This window comes from Stegostoma tigrinum, chromosome X, assembly GCF_030684315.1.
Source record: "Stegostoma tigrinum isolate sSteTig4 chromosome X, sSteTig4.hap1, whole genome shotgun sequence".
Classification (NCBI taxonomy): Eukaryota; Metazoa; Chordata; class Chondrichthyes; order Orectolobiformes; family Stegostomatidae; genus Stegostoma; species Stegostoma tigrinum.
In genome coordinates, this window is record NC_081404.1 from 18,424,714 (window position 1) to 18,441,891 (window position 17,178).

At 44.0% G+C, this 17,178-nt stretch overlaps 1 protein-coding gene across 4 annotated transcripts in view; it reads left to right on the forward strand.

The window, feature by feature from the left end:
• The window catches only part of pan2 (poly(A) specific ribonuclease subunit PAN2), a 242,358-nt gene that overhangs the window by 125,126 nt on the left and 100,054 nt on the right, over positions 1 to 17,178 (forward strand). For 3 of the 4 annotated variants that reach the window (XM_048523641.2, XM_048523639.2, XM_048523640.2), the window contains exons 10-12: positions 5,415 to 5,534; positions 11,321 to 11,440; positions 12,835 to 12,963. In XM_048523641.2, the coding sequence (XP_048379598.1) occupies positions 5,415 to 5,534; positions 11,321 to 11,440; positions 12,835 to 12,963 (369 nt within the window). The remainder of the gene's footprint in view (positions 1 to 5,414; positions 5,535 to 11,320; positions 11,441 to 12,834; positions 12,964 to 17,178) is intronic. The other variant, XM_048523642.2, reaches the window with a different exon arrangement.

The following is a 17,178-nucleotide window of genomic DNA, read 5'->3' on the forward strand; positions in this document are numbered from 1 at the left end:
GGAGGGTGTGTGTGTGTGTGTGAGAGCGAGGGTGATTTTGTGTGTGTGTGTGTGTCTGTGAGAGTGAGGGAGGGAGGGTGTGTGTGTGTGTCTGTGAGAGTGAGGGAGGGAGTGAGGGAGGGTGTGTGTGTGTCTGTGAGAGTGAGGGAGGGAGTGTGTGAGAGTGAGGGAGGGTGTGTGTGTGTCTGTGAGAGTGAGGGAGGGTGTGTGTGTGTCTGTGAGAATGAGGGAGCGTGTGTGTGTGTCTGTGAGAGTGAGGGAGGGAGTGTGTGTGTGTGTGTGTGTGTGAGAGCGAGGGAGGGAGGGTGTGTGTGTGTGAGAGCGAGGGAGGGAGTGTGTGTGTGTGTGTGTGTCTGTGAGAGTGATGGAGGCAGTGTGTGTGTGTGCGTGAGAGTGTGTGTGTGTGTCTGTGAGAGTGAGTGAGGGAGGGAGTGCGTGTGTGTGTGAGAGCGAGGGAGATTTTGTGTGTGTGTGTGTCTGTGACAGTGAGGGAGGGTGTGTGTGAGATTGAGGGAGGGTGCGTGTGTGTGTGAGAGTGAGGGAGGGTGCGTGTGTGTGTGAGAGTGAGGGAGGGTGCGTGTGTGTGTGAGAGTGAGGGAGGGTGCGTGTGTGTGTGAGAGTGAGGGAGGGTGCGTGAGTGAGGGATGGTGCGTGTGTGTGTGAGTGAGGGAGGGGGTGCGTGTGTGTGTGAGAGTGAGGGAGGGTGTGTGTGTGTGAGAGTGAGGGAGGGTGTGTGTGTGTGAGAGTGAGGGAGGGTGTGTGTGTGAGAGTGAGGGAGGGTGTGTGTGTGTGTGTGTGTGAGAGTGAGGGAGGGTGCGTGTGTGTGTGTGTGTGAGAGTGAGGGAGGGTGCGTGTGTCTGTTTGTGTGTGTGTGTGTGTGTGTGTGTGTGCGCCCCAGGGTGGGTGTGTGTGTGTGTGTGTGTGTGTGTGTGTGTGTTAGGGAGGGAGTGTGTGTGTGTGTGTGTGTGTGTGTGTGTGAGAGAGTGAGGGAGGGTGTGTTGTGTGTGAGAGTGTGGGAGGGTAGGTGTGTGTGTGAAAGAGTGAGGGAGGGTGTGTGTGTGTGAGAGAGAGTGATGGAGTGTGTGTGTGTGTGTGTGTGGGAGAGTGAGGGAGGGTGTGTGTGTGTGTGAGTGAGAGAGTGAGGGAGGGTGTGTGTGTGTGAGAGAGAGTGAGGGAGTGTGTGTGTGTGTGTGTGTGTGGGAGAGTGAGGGAGGGTGTGTGTGTGTGTGAGAGAGTGAGGGAGGGTGTGTGTGTGTGTGTGAGAGAGTGAGGGAGGGTGTGTGTGTGTGTGAGGGAGAGTGAGGGAGGGTGTGTGTGTGTGTGTGAGAGTGAGGGAGGGTGTGTGTGTGTGTGAGAGAGTGAGGGAGTGTGTGTGTGTGTGAGAGAGTGAGGGAGGGTGTGTGTGTGTGTGAGAGAGTGAGGGAGGGTGTGTGTGTGTGTGAGAGAGTGAGGGAGGGTGTGTTTGTGTGTGAGAGAGTGAGGGAGGGTGTGTTTGTGTGTGAGAGAGTGAGGGAGGGTGTGTGTGTGTGTGAGGGAGGGAGGGTGTGTGTGTGTGTGTGAGGGAGGGAGGGAGTGAGGGAGGGTGTGTGTGTGTGTGTGAGGGAGGGAGGGAGTGAGGGAGGGTGTGTGTGTGTGTGTGAGGGAGGGAGTGAGGGAGGGTGTGTGTGTGTGAGCGAGGGAGGGAGTGAGGGAGGGTGTGTGTGTGTGGGAGGGAGTGAGGGAGGGTGTGTGTGTGTGGGAGGGAGTGAGGGACGGTGTGTGTGTGTGTGAGGGAGTGAGGGAGGGTGTGTGTGTGTGTGAGGGAGGGAGGGAGGGTGTGTGTGTGTGTGAGGGAGGGAGGGAGTGTGTGAGGGTGTGTGTGTGAGGGAGGGAGGGAGTGTGTGTGTGTGTGAGAGTGAGGGAGGGAGGGAGTGTGTGTGTGTGTGTGTGAGGGCGTGTGTGTGTTTTTGTGTGTGAGAATGCGGGAGGGTGTGTGTGTGTGTGTGAGTGAGGGTGTGTGTGTGTGTGTGTGTGTGAGAGTGCGGGAGGGTGAGTGAGAGTGCGGGAGGGTATGTGTGTGAGAGTGAGGCCGGGTGTGTGTGTGTGAGTGAGGCTGTGTGTGTGTGAGAGTGAGGGACGTGGTGTGTGCGTGTGTGTGTGTGTGTGAGAGAGAGAGAGAGAGTGAGGGACTGTGTGTGAGAGAGTGAGGGAGGGGGTGTGTGTGTGAGGGAGGGTGTCAGGGTGTGTGTGTGAGAGCGAGGGAGGGGGTGTGTGAGTGTGTGTGTGAGGGAGGGTGTGTCTGTGTGTGAGGGACGGTGTGTATGTGTGTGTGAGTGAGGGAGAGTGAGCGAGTGAGTGTGTGTGTTCTGAGGTGTCTGACCCTGATAGAGATGTGTGTCTCCGAGAATGAGACTGATTCTAAACAGTAGTTCGTGGTAAGTCTGATTGTGCGATGAAACTTGTTGATATCGCTGTGTAGTTGTTTTGATGATCCCTTGCCAGGAGTCCAAAGGCAAAAATGTATCTCGTGTATACTGTTGGCCAGAGGTTCTGTGCAGCAAAGAAGTCTTGTTTGAACCTGTGAATGAAAGTGTTGGCATGTTGGGGAACACACTTGGTTGTCCTGGCTGTTCTGTGTGCCTGGATGAAGAACTGGTTGTTGAACGTGTAGACGTTGTCGTCAAGGATGAAGTGGATGAGTCGTAGGATGTTGTCCTGAAATTGATAGTTGGTGGTGTTGAGTATTGAGGCAGTTGCGGTGATGCCGTTGTCATAGGGTTGCTGGTGTAGAGTGCCAAAACGTCTGTTGTGACAAGGAGTGTTCTTGGTTTGACTGGTCTGTGGGTGCTGAGTTTTGTGAGACATCTGTAGTGTCACGACATATGCTGGGAGTTCCTTGTACAATGTATTTTAACATGCCCTTGATATAGCCAGAGAGGTTCTCACACAGGGTCTGATTGCCTGAAACAATGGAACATCCAGGTGTAATGGGAACTGCAGATGCTGGAGAATCCAAGATAATAAAGTGTGAAGTTGGATGAACACAGCAGGCCAAGCAGCATCTCAAGAGCACAAAAGCTGACGTTTCGGGCCTAGACCCTTCATCAGAGAGGGGGATGGGGGTGAGGGTTCTGGAATAAATAGGGAGAGATGGGGAGGCGGACCGAAGATGGAGAGAAAAGAAGATAGGTGGAGAGGAGAGTATAGGTGGGGAGGTGGGGAGGGGAGAGGTCAGTCCAGGGAAGACAGACAGGTCAAGGAGGTGGGATGAGGTTAATAGGTAGGAGATGGAGGTGCGGCTTGCGGTGGGAGGAAGGGATGGGTGAGAGGAAGAACAGGTTAGGGAGGCAGAGACAGGTTGGACTGGTTTTGGGATGCAGTGGGTGGAGGGGAAGAGCTGGGCTGGTTGTGTGGTGCAGTGGGGGGAGGGGACGAACTGGGCTGGTTTTGGGATGCAGTGGGGGAAGGGGAGATTTTGAAGCTGGTGAAGTACACATTGCTACCATCGGGCTGCAGGGTTCCCAAGCGGAATATGAGTTGCTGTTCCTGCAACCTTCGGGTGGCATCATTGTGGCACTGCAGGAGCCCCATGATGGACATGTCATCTAGAGAATGGGAGGGGGAGTGGAAATGGTTTGCGACTGGGAGGTGCAGTTGTTTATTGCGAACCGAGCGGAGGTGTTCTGCAAAGCGGCCCCCAAGCCTCAGCTTGGTTTCCCCAATGTAGGGGAAGCCACACTGGGTATAATGGATACAGTATACCACATTGGCAGATGTGCAGGTGAACCTCTGCTTAATATGGAAGGTCATCTTGGGGCCTGGGATAGGGGTGAGGGAGGAGGTGTGGGGACAAGTGTAGCCTTTCCTGTGGTTGCAGGGGAAGGTGCCGGTTGTGGTGGGGTTTGGAGGGCAGTGTGGAGCGAACAAGGGAGTCACGGAGAGAGTGGTCTCTCCGGAAAGCAGACAAGGGTGGGGATGGAAAAATGTCTTGGGTGGTGGGGTCGGATTGTAGATGGCGGAAGTGTTGGAGGATGATGCGTTGTATCTGGAGGTTGGTAGGGTGGTGTGTGAGAACGAGGGGGATCCTCTTTGGGCTGTTGTGGCGGGGGCGGGGTGTGAGGGATGTGTTGCGGGAAATGCGGGAGACGTGGTCAAGGGCATTCTCGACCACTGTGGGGGGCAATGTTGCGGTCCTTGAAGAACTTGGACATCTGGGATGTGCGGGAGTGGAATGCCTCATCGTGGGAGCAGATGCAGCGGAGGCAGAGGAATTGGGAATAGGGGATGGAATTTTTGCAGGAGGGTGGGTGGGAGGAGGTGTACTCTGGGTAGCTGTGGGAGTCGGTGGGCTTGAAATGGACATCAGTTACAAGCTAGTAGCCTGAGATGGAGACTGAGAGGTCCAGGAAGGTGAGGGATGTGCTGGAGATCCCCCATCCCCCTCTCTGATGAAGGGTCTAGGTCTGAAACGTCAGCTTTTGTGCTCCTGAGATGCTGCTTGGCCTGCTGTGTTCATCCACCTTCACACTTTATTATCTTGAACATCCAGGTGTGTTGGCTTTGTATATCTTTGGAAGGCTGTCTCATGAACACACACCTCCCCCCGCGAACACAAACACACCTCCCCCTGTGCGCGTGTGCGCGCGCACACACACACACACACACACACACACACACACACACACACACACACACACACACTCTCTCTCCCACCTTGCACGTGCAGACTGTGTCTCTCCCCTCCTCTCTCACAATCTTCACCCCCCCCCGTCATGTGCGTGCACACACACACTCTCCCCTCTTTCTCTAGTTCTCTTTCTCCTCTCCGTGTCTCTCTCTCACGCATGCACGTGCACGAATCTGTGGAGTAAATTTGTATTTACAGATACATTTTACTTTGTTCAAAATGCACAGAATTTATAGATAGTCAATGTGGTGTTTTATTAGTTCCTACTTTAGAAATAAAACTGGCCTGACTCCAAACAGATTCTAAACAAGGTCTCACATCTAACATGCACTGTCTGACCTAAAATGTCACCTTTTCTTTACACCAATAAAACTTTAGTTCTCTCAGGACCATGACTTGAAAGGAATTCAGCAGTTTACATATACATATTAATCAATTAAAACCCTCTAACTGATTAAAGATTTAACAGCATCTTAGGTTTGTTTAGTACATCCTCATCAATGGTGTGAACCTTAGAAATTCTGTGTCTGATACTGCCTCTCTCACTGACACCTGGAGAACTGAGGCTCCGAAAGCTTATGTTTTCAAGTAAATCTGTTGGACTATAACCTGGTGTCGTGTGATTTCTGACCCTGCCGAGTCCAGATTAGGCTGTACACTTGGATTGCTGTTACTCAGTAGACCATTAGCAGAGTTCGCTGCTTTTTAGAATGTCTTATTATTTGTTGAAGTAAGTTACCTGTTTTAGGTTCCATATAAATTGAAGGAGATCGATGCAGAATTTGACAGCTACAATCAAATCCCTGAGTCTCCTATTGGAAGGGAGGAAGAGCCTCATCTGTACATGGTGCCAAAGAAATATCGAAAGGTCTGACTGAAAAATTATTATAAGAGTTGCTTGGTAGTACAGTACTTGAATATACTGAACAGAGAGACACATTGTTGAAACTTTTCAACTTGCACTCATCAGGGCGTGCACAAGAGTGCCAAATTTCAGATAATCACTACAGCTTGTGCTGAAGGAGGAAATGGTGCTGATTGAATGAGTCATTGCCAAAGAAAGAGGAACCAGGAACTATAGGTTCCCCAAGCTCTTAGGTAATTCAGTGAAGATTCAATGCTTAGCCATATACCTTCTGTTTGAAGAATGTTTGCTATGTGTTTTGCCTCTAGCAAGTATAAATGAGCCAAGTTATGAACTCAACTGATTATCTTAGATGACAAAGTGTGGAGCTGGATGAACACAGCAGGCCAAGCAGCATCTCAGTAGCACAAAAGCTGACGTTTCGGGCCTCGACCCTTCTTCAGAGAGGGGGATGGGGAGAGGGAACCGGAATAAATAGGGAGAGGGGGGAAGCGGACCGAAGATGGAGAGAAAAGAAGATAGGTAGAGAGGAGAGTATAGGTGAGGAGGTAGGGAGAGGATAGGTCAGTCCAGGGAAGACGGACAGGTCAAGGAGGTGGGATGAGGTTAGTAGGTGGGAGATGGAGGTGCCGCTTGGGGTGAGAGGAAGAACAGGTTAGGGAAGCAGGGACAGGCTGGGCTGATTTTGGGATGCAGTGGGGGGAGGGGACCAGCCGGGCTGGTTTTGTGATGCAGTGGGAGGAGGGGAGATTTTGAAGCTTGTGAAATCCACATTGATACCATTGTGCTGCAGGGTTCCCAAGCGGAATATGAGTTGCTGTTCCTGCAACCTTCGGGTGGCATCATTGTGGCACTGCAGGAGGCCCATGATGGACATGTCATCTAAGGAATGGGAGGGGGAGTGGAAATGGTTCGCAACTGGGAGGTGCAGTTGTTTATTGTGAACCGAGCGGAGGTGTTGTGCAACGCGGTCCCCAAGCCTCCATTTGGTTTCCCCAATGTAGAGGAAGCCACACCGGGTACAATGGATACATTATCACTGATTATCTTAAATTGGTTGTGAATGCAACTTTTTTTAAAAAATTCAGTCACGTGATGTGGGCATTGCTGGCTAGGCAGCATTTATTGTCCATGAGACAGTTAAGAGTCAACCACATTGCTGTGGGTCTGGAGTCACATATAGGCCAGACCAGATAAGGATGGCTGTTTCCTTTGCTAAAAGATATTAATGAACCAGATGGGTTTTTCCCCAATCTTTGGCAAAGAATTCATGATCATCATTAGATTCTTATTTTTTGAATTCAAGTTCCACCATCTGCTGTGACCGGATTCGAACCCAGGTCCCCAGAATATTATTTGGGTCTTTGGACTACCAGTCCAGCGATAATACCAGTAGGCCATTACCTCCCCAAAGTACTAGAATATTTGGATTGCAAGAGAAAGTGTCTTTTGGATTTTGCCAGCGTGGTGTGGCAGAGTACAGTCTGTACTCTACCTGTTACATACAGCCAAAGGGACGCGCTGCTTGATTTAATCAGCTGATTGCTGGGATGTGCAGCCTACGTATCTAGCATTTCACTATCACTGGAATTCATATATGGCATTTTTCATTTGTGTGATATGCAGAATGTCTTTTTATACTGACGGCAACATCCTAAGTGAAAAAAGTTCTGTATGCTTAGCCACGACATGCCAATCAATCAGCATGTACTCTTCCATAGTACAAGTTACTGTGATTATTTTGATATTTGGCATTCTTATGTTTGTCTTGATGAATGGAAGATGAAAAGCTTTAGCGACGTGGCTCTCTTTCTAGCAGCATTCAAAAAATCTCCACAGTGTTGAGATTTATAGCTATATTAACATAGCCAAAACATTAAAGAAAACTAGATATCGAATGGCATGCTTTAAAAAGGTTAACTAACATTTGAGCTCAAATTGCCCTAGTGGTATGAACTGTTATTCCAAATATAGAGGTGTCATAAGCACAGAAACAGGCCCTTTGATCCCACTTGTCTACACTGACCAGATATCCTCAATTAATCTAGTCCCAATTGCCAGCATTTGGCTTATATCCCTCTTAAACCTTTCCTATTCATGTCCCCATCCACATGCCTTTTAAATGTTGTAATTGTACCAGCCTCCACCGCTTCACTGGCAGCTCATTCCATATGTGCACCACCTTCAGTACAAAAATGTTGCCCCTCAGGTCTATTTTACATCTTTCCCCTCTCATCTTAAATCTATGCTGTCTAGTTTTGAAATCACCGATCCTGGGGACAAGATCTTGACTATTCACCCTGTCTGTACCCCTCATGATTTTACAAACCTGTGTAAGGTCACCCCGCAACTTCCAATGCTTCAAGCAAAATAGCCCCAGCCTATCAGCCTGTCAGCCTCTCTCTATAGCTCAAACCCTCCAACCCCAGCCACATCTTTGTAAGTATTTTCTGCACCCTTTCAAGTTTAACAACATCTTTCCTATAGCAGGGAGACCAGAACTGAATGTAGTATTCCAAAAGTTGCCTAACCAATGTCCTGTACAGCTGCAACATGACATACTGACTCCTGACTCCTATACTCAATGCACTGACCAATAATAGCAAGTGTACCAAATCCTTTCTTCACTGTCCTGTCTACCTGCGTCTCTGCCTTCAAGGAACTATGAACCTGCGTCCCAAGGTCTCTTTGTTCGGCCCACTTCCCATAGCCCCATCATTAAGTGTATTAAGTCTTGCCCTGATTTACCTTAACAAAATGCAACACCTCACGTTTATCGAAATTAAACTCCATCTGCCAATCCTCAGCCCATCGGCCCATCTGATCAAGGCCCTGTTGTGTTTTGAGGTAACCTTCTTCACTGTATACTACACCTCCAATTTTGGTGTCATCTGCAAACTTAACCATTCTTCATATATTAATGACCAAATCATTTATCTCAATGACAAAAAGCAGTGGATGCAGCACTGATCTTTGCAGCACACTGCTGGTTGCAGGCCTCCAGTCTGAAAAACAGCCCTCCACCACCACCCTCGGTCTTCTTGTTTCAAGCCAGTTTTGTTTCCCTGGATACCATGTGATCTCACTTTATTAACCAGTCTACCATGCAGAACCTTGTTGAATGCCTTGCTGAAGTCCATATAGATAATGTCCACCGCTTTACCTTCATTAATCTTCTTTGTTACCTCTTCAAAAAACTCAATCAGATCAGAGAGAAAGCTGAGTTAATGTTTTGAGTCTGAGGACCCTTCTTCTGAATGTTCTTTCTCTCCACAAATGCTGCCAGACCTGCTGAGCTTTCCCTGCCATTTCTGTTTTTGTTAAAGGATTCATCAAATTCCGCCTTAAAATATATTTAAAAGTTAAGTGTCCATTGCCTTTTGAGGAAGGGAATTTTAAAGAGACAATCCTGTGTGAGAAAAAATGTTTCCTTGTTTGCCTCAGATGGGTGACCATTTATTTTTAAACAATGACCCCTAGTTCTAGTCTCCCACAAGAAGAAACATTCTTTTCATATCCACCCGGCTAAGTCCCCTCAGCATTTTGTGCGTTTCAATTAAGTCTCTGGTAATTGTCGTATTCTTGAGTTCCTCTCTCTCTTTTAAATCCTGATGTGTAGCTATTTGTGGAATGCTACTTGCATCCTCTCTAGTGACTGAAAATATCAATTTCTTTTTCCATAGACTCATTTTCCATAGGACCAGCACTTTGTTTACTCTTTTCTTTATGAAATATTTGAAGACACTCTACCTATCTGCTTTTTATATTTTTGGCTAACTTTTTTTCAATTGTCTAATTTTTCCTTCCTTATTAGTCTTTTTGTAATTCCTTGCTGTTTCTTATATTCTGTCCAATTTTCTGACCTGCCTCCTACCTTTGGACAATTATATGTCTTTTCTTTGAGGTTGATGCTACCTTTGATTTTTTTCAGTTAACCAAATATGGCAAGATCCTCCCATTTTTATAGTCCATTTCCTCTCTTATTAAAGCAAGCATTTCATTTGTCTTCTCTAATACCTGCTGAACTTGTATGCTAGCTGTTTGTGACTTGTGCATGAGGGCTTCCAATTTCATCTGTGCTCGGGCTTTCCAGAATCTTTCTGTTTATCTCTGTCTCTCTATTGCAGGAATATTCAGCTCCTGCCAAAGTGCATTACCTCTCATGTCCTCGTGTTCCACATTTTCCATGCTTTCAGTTAACATATCTTTGTCCCCCTCTGGAGATCTTTTGTGCCACCACTTGCCTTCCCACCTATATTTGTGTTGTCCGCAAACTTAGCAATGGTATATTCATTTCCATCATCCAAGTTATTCATATATATTCTACATAATTGTGGCCCCAGCATTGATTGCTTTGGCACACCACTCATTACAGGCTGCCCCCTTTTCCCAACTTCCTGCCTCCTGTTTATTTGCCAATCCTCTGTCCCTGCTAATCTACAACCCATGGGCTCTTATCTTATGAAATGACCTTGGATGTGGTACCTTATTGTGCACCATTTGGAATAAAAATATTTTGCCACTACTCATTCTCCTTGATATAGCCAGCTTGTTACCACCTCAGAGAATGCTAAAAAGTTTATCAGGCAATATTTCCCATTCATGAAGCCATATTGATCTACTTGATTATATTTTGCATTTCTAAATTATATTACATCCTTTTATGTTAGATTGTAACAGCACAGCCCAAGAAAGCTGGAACGTTAAACTGGGCGGGAGGACATATGTATTAGTACCCTTATATCTTTCCATACTGTTCTTTAGCAATATGAATCACCAAACATCCCAGGCCTGTGTGGGTGTGTGTGAGTGACTGAGACTAAGTTTGACACACAGCCAGTTTTCCCCTCCTCCTCCTCTTGCCTTCAGAAAGCTAAAACTGCAATGCAAGCTGTTTTCAAGTGAATTCCACTGAGGCCAGCTCAGAGTGTGACCCATCAGAGGCTACGAAGGTCAGTGCAAGTTAAACTCAGTTCCTTAGCTTAGCAATAGCCCCCACTCCTTTCCCTAAAGATCAAGACTTGGAACCCAGTTTTTTTTACCCCATACCTCTGCTTTTTAATCAAAAAGGCAAAATAAGGTTTTATTTAATAACTCTGCTGCATTGCACTTTTTGATAGTAATTTTATTCATTTTTATTTAAATTTGTCAATTTATTTATTTGGATTTTTTTCTGTGAAGTTCATGTTTCCTGTTGTACCAAAGTCTATCCTTCTGAAATGTGCTCATTCACCCCCACCACCACCACCACCTGTAAGGGAGACAGAAACTGGAATGTGCCTCCTCAGTGCAAAAAAAGCAGAACAGCTCCGGTCTTAGTGTACCTCTGCTTCTTGCATCTGCTGTTCAGTCTGGTGTTTGATAAATCTCTGGTCACTTGCCCTTCCGTTTTAATATCATTGTTATATTGTTATGACATTTTTGCCATGTTGAAATCATTGTTTTGTATGCTGTCTGCCCTGGAATAAGAAGATTGTACAGTCTTGAAATCTTCTTGAACAGAAGCTCACAGGAGAGGGCATGTGTCATTGAGGGATATTGTCTTGAATTTTGAGTTTTGTAAGGGAGCAAATATTTCTGGAAGTGTTGGTTGTATCCTCAAGTTAAACTAGAACTTTAGATCTTTCATTAACCTTGAAATTTGTATCAAGCCTTTGGGTCTACACCTTTTACAACCAGAAATGTGCAATTGCTTGTGTTAAGTATCAGTTTAATGATGAAGAATTATTTGAAATATTTGATCTCTGCCTGCATTATTCAGCTGTTTGATTGTACATGTTTCTGTTTAGGTCACTATAAAATACTCAAAACTTGGTTTAGAAGACTTTGATTTCAAACACTACAACAAGACGCTGTTTGCAGGTCTGGAGCCACACATTCCCAATGCTTACTGCAACTGTATGATTCAGGTCAGGGACACTCTTCCCATCTCTCATTGCCTTCTCATTCTCCACACTTCTATTATCTTCTGATTGTAAGTTAATCAAAATCTATAAAATTAGCTAATATATATAAAGCTAAGATGGTAAAGTTGTCATGGTCTTACCTGACCGTAGGGCTGCTCTCTTATTAGAGAGAGTTGACTCGTGGTTTAACCTGAGGACCACCACATTATCAGGAGAGGGGAGAGGTTGAGAAGGAGAGTCCTTCATGGTAACCTCAGCCAGTGCTGGAATTAAACCCACGCTGGTGTGTTATCTGCATCTCAAACCAGCCATCCAATTAACTGAACCTTAAAACCCTTGATTTTAACAAGTAAGGAACTGACCTTACATCTCATCATTCTGTTGTACCATATATTGATATCTGTTGTATCATATATTGATGCTGTTTTTGTCTAATTCAAGAAATATGATTTTAAGAATGCTTTATGTACATTTGTGAGCATGCAAGTGATAATTCATCTTGCATAATGTTTAGAATGGGGAATATTTGAATTCAAACTGTTGTTACTTCTAGTTTTTTTTTCAAAGCTATGTTTAGTTTACATTACTGAACTGCCTGAGGTTGGAATAAGCAACGGAAACTACGTTGTATTGTGTTTTTATCACATTAGATATTGAATACATTTTTTAAAAATTGTTTTCAAATGCTATTTATCTACTGTGAATTGATGGCCTGGTTCTATGGAACGAATATATGAAGCCACAAAGGGCAGATGTGGTTTTGTGCTCATGATTTCCTACTCCACTGCTATTTCCCAGTTCTCATTGGGGAACTTGAAATGATTAAGGAGTAAACAAAGTCTAGGTGTTGCCCTGTATGCAGGAAGAAAGTGGGAAATCAGTAGGCTAATCAACCACAACCACACCAGAATACATCCTCGTCGATGGTTGTACATTAGACAGACAGGCTAGAGAGAAAATTATTAATCAATTCTAGGAGCAGATGAGACCCCATGGTTTACAATTTAACTTCTTGGCTAACTTGTTAGGTATCTAAGTAAAATGATTTTGTCATCTCAGTCCAATTTCTTCTGGCCTTGGCTCCAGAAACATTAGATTAAATTGTCAATATCATTCCCAAAGGTCAGAAAAGAAGAAAAATTCTGCATACTTGTGGTGATAAGGCATACTACTTAGATAGGGTAGGGGCACGTTTCTCCATATCTAATTTGGGAGTATTTGATGAAACAGTGAGTACCTGATATGGAAATTGTTTCATTTCCTAGAAATAGCATCTTTCACACTGCATGATTTACAGTTTTAAGCTAGATTTCTGTGATAGTTTTGTGATTTATCTTAAATTTCAGTATGTTGATGTGTGCGTTTTCTTTTTGTCTGTCATTGCCTGTCCATTTTAGGTACTGTATCTGCTGGAGCCCATCCGCTGCCATGTTCAGAATCATCTATGTCAGAAGGAATTTTGCTTGGGCTGTGAACTTGGATTCCTATTTCATATGCTTGATCTTTCACGAGGCGACCCGTGTCAGGTAAATGATTACTGAGCCAGTTTGGCTCTTCTAAGATAGATTTTTCGCCTGCCTGATGTTCCTTCAATTTTTTTTGAGTGAGCAGGCAATTTGTTAAGTGTGCAGCCCTTTAAATCTTTTAATACCATCAGGCATGGTGATTTAAAGGGGCCTGTATAGGGACTTTTAAGTTGTACAGCTTAGAGGGAACATTACTTGTGTCCACTTGGGTTAGATCTTTGATCATGCCAAATGTTGTGGATTGTTCCAAATGTACCTTGTTAACCAGAGTTGCTGACTACTTCTTGCATATTTTGAACAACTGGCAAAAAACTATAATTGCTGGAAATGTTAAACAGAAAATACTGCAAACTCGTTGAAATTATCAGTGTCTGAAGAAACAGCAAATAAGTACTTTTAAAAAAAACACTTTCTTTGTTTGTTCTCAGAAGAGACAAAATACAAAAATTAAAGCTGATCTAAAGGTTTTTCTATTCTCAATTCTTTTCCTTCTGTGATGAAAGGTATAAGTATGTATGGATTTTTAGAAACAAACACAGAAACTACTGGAGAAACTCAGCAGGTATGGCAGCATTTGTGGAGAGAGAAACAGAGTTAATGTTTCGAGTGCAGTGTGATTCTTCAGAACTGTCTTTGGGAATGAGGTTGAAAATCTAATCAATTTTGGAGTTTGGATTTCAAAATAGTGTCATCTTTTGCGAAGCATTTTTAAAAAAAAAAGTCAAACAGTCCTTCTGAAACAGTGACCTAATCAAGTGTATTGCCAAAGCTTTTATTCATTTCTTTTTGTAAATGCCTGTTGTTTTGTTTAAAACAAAACTCCGCAGCCTTGTGTGACTATATTTTGTTGCCTGACTGCCATGTTAACTGAATTATTTTTTTCAGAAAAGGATCTATCAGGCCATATTTCACTCTGGGATCTGACTTGCCTAGTGGTACCATCAGCTGGGATCATCTTTTTTTTCTCTCCTTTAGAAATTTTCCCCTCTTTAAAATGGTAATAAAATAGTTTATGATTAAAATGTTTGAACATTTGATGATGAAGTCCAGTCACAAATGCATTAGTTAGCCGTAGTTTAATGTTTCATTGGGAATTATCGTCCTGAAATACATGATTTAATTAACATGGGAGATTGAGTTTTGGAACGAGTTTTGTTTGTGATGTCCAGTGACACAAACTGCAGACAAGTTGCCTAAGTAATAGGAAATAGCATCATCAATAGCCAGAGATTATAGTAACCTAATATTCTGCAATTTGATGAAGGGTCCCGCTTCAATTTTTAAGAACAGATCGCCACTGTTTCTATATGATCTTTGCAATTAAGTTTCATTTTAGAGCAATGTTAGCCTCTTATTTTCTTTCCTGTCATATCTCTGCAGCCACCTACAGGTCAGAGAATGGCTCAACCAATTGTAGGCCGTGACTGTCCAATTTCTTCAGAACAAACACAGACCAGTAGAAAGATGATTTTCTCTAGATTTCCTTCTGTACCTGTGCCTGTGGTGAAACTCAAACCTCTCAACTTAGTATAGCATTGTTTTTGTGATTGTGCACATAAAAAGGATTTTTAAAATTAAAGATCTACAGCACCGAGACATTGAATAGCTACTCAAGTGGTTATTTACTTTGTAATTACATTAGAGAGCCTGCAAACAAAAATATTAGTCACAAATACATGATATGCCGCTATAATCCTTGGGCAGCACGGTGGCTCAGTGGTTAGCACTGCTGCCTATCAGTACCATGGACCCTGGTTCAATTCCACCCTTGGGCGACTGTCTGTGTGCAGTTTTTACATTCTCCCCGTGTCTGCGTGGGTTTTCTCCAGGTGCTCTGGTTTCCTCCCACAGTCCACAGATGTGCAGGCTAGGTGGTTGGACCATGCTAAATTGGGGGATGTGTAGATTAGGTGGGTTACAGGGGGCGATAGGTCTGGCTGGGATGTTCTGAGCGTCAGTTTGGACTCTTGGGCGGAAGGGTCTGTTTCCACACTGTACGGATTCTATGATTCTGTGATTGGAAGCAGCAATTATCTGTCTAACCTTTTCACATTGTACAATACAACACTGACTGTATTTTGGCAGTGTTGCTATCATTTAAAGTTTTTGCTGTAAGCTGTGTTCCAAACTCGGGTTAAAGCAAACTATGATGAATGGAATCTTATGTAAGTTTCTGTAATTTTTTTTATATTTCACAAAGTAGCCTCAAATCTTGAACAGTTGTGATTTGAATGTGGCACTAATCTTGATTTCTTCCCATATGGTATGCTGTATACTGTTTGCACGTATTATATTTCACATTACAGTTGCATAATTGTTAATGCTAAAAACTACTTTGCAAATGATAATGGTACTACTAATTTCAACTGCAATGTGCTACTAAACTTAACAGCACCACCTGCAGTTTTACAGTGGAACTATTGTTCTGTCATTTTTTTCCCCCTGTCAGTCTATTGATTTTGTATGTTGTTTAATTTTGGGAGTCATTGTTTTCTCCAAGGTGATACACCCAGCAATGGAATATCAGAACTTCAGTGGATTTGAAAATCTGATAACTGAGTCTCTAGGGCCTGCAGTATTCTTGGATACTGCTCATGATTGACTAGCCACCTGTCTTATGCCTGGATGAATAGAAGGATGAATTTATGGCTGGAATTCTTCTTTTTGACAACATATAGCCAGAAAAGTCCCAGGAACCCAATGGTCCCATCTAACAGTTGAATTCTCATTGTTTGAATATGTCCAAACTTTACATATGATTGTACGAATTAGGGTCATGTTGCCCCTTGCCATTTGGTATGAACATGGCCCATCTGGTTACTCACATTCTCACCTACTCATAACCTTTCAATTCCTTGTTTATCAAGCATCTGTTATTTCGGGCTAAAAAATATTGAAGGGTCCAGACCTGAAACACCAACTTTCCTACTCATCTGATGCTGCCTGGCCTGCTGTGGTCATCCAGCTCCCCACTGTGTTATCAAAGACTCTAGTTGTGCCATATTTGAGGAAGAGAGTTCCAAAGACTCAATCAACTGAAAGAAAAAAGAATCTCACTTTTAAATAGACCACTACTTATTTTTAAACAGTGATCTCTAGTGCTAAATTCCGCCATAAGCAGAAACATCACCACATCCACCCTGTTAAGAACACTCAAGATCTTGTATGTTTCAATCAAGTTGCTACTTATTCTTCTTAACACCAGGGGATACGAGCCTAACTTGTCCAACATTTCCTCATTAGACAACTTGCCAATTTCAGGCATAAATATTAGTTGAACTGCTTCCAATGTGTGTACATGCTTTCTTAAACATGAAGACCTGTATACTATTTACAGTATTTCATATATGCTCTCAGCAGTGCCCTGTATAACTGAAGCATAAACTTCCTACTTTTGTATTCTGTTTCCTTGCAATAAATGCTAACATTCTATTAGGTTTCCTAATTACTTACTCTACCTTTGCACAAACTTGTGATTCATGCACTTCGATCCGCCACATCTCAGAGCTCTGCAATCTGTCACAGTTTAGATCATTTTTTAAAACTTTTTCCTGCCAAATGGACAATTTCACATTTTCCATGTTATACTCCATTTGCCACTTCCACTCACTCTTGGTAACCTTCTTGTATGCCTTTCACAGCTTACTTTCCTGCTTACCTTTGTGTTATCAGCAAATTTAGCAGCCATACTTTTGCCCCCTTCATCCAAGTCATTTAAATAATTGTAAAGCAATGAGGCCCCAGCACTGCAACGATTTCGTCATCTTCTTTGGGTTCTCTGTTGACTGAAGGGTCTGATGTATGATATCTATGGATATCCAGAAAACTTAGAATTTGTGTTGTTGGTGTTTGAGGGAGTTTCTGCGCCTGCACTGTCTCTATCTTTCTCTGGGTCTGTCAGACATGGTGACTTTGGTGTAGGTGGTCCTCACGTTTTCCCAAGAAAGATGGTGTGCAATGCAGCAAAATCTCAACAAACAAGATAAGCGCACTCTTTCTTAAAAAAAAGCCTTAACAAGGGCCCTAATGCTTCCAGCTAGTGCTACATGTACTGCAGTGCAGCCTTCTATGGTTAAACTCCCTACAATAACGCTGAGCAGACTTGACACTCCCTAATCTTTTGACTATTGGCAATCTTTGAATTTGGGAAATTGAGTATTTCGCCCCAGTAAGGCGAGAGCGTGCGTATATTGGGGAAGGAGGTTGTTGTGTGTC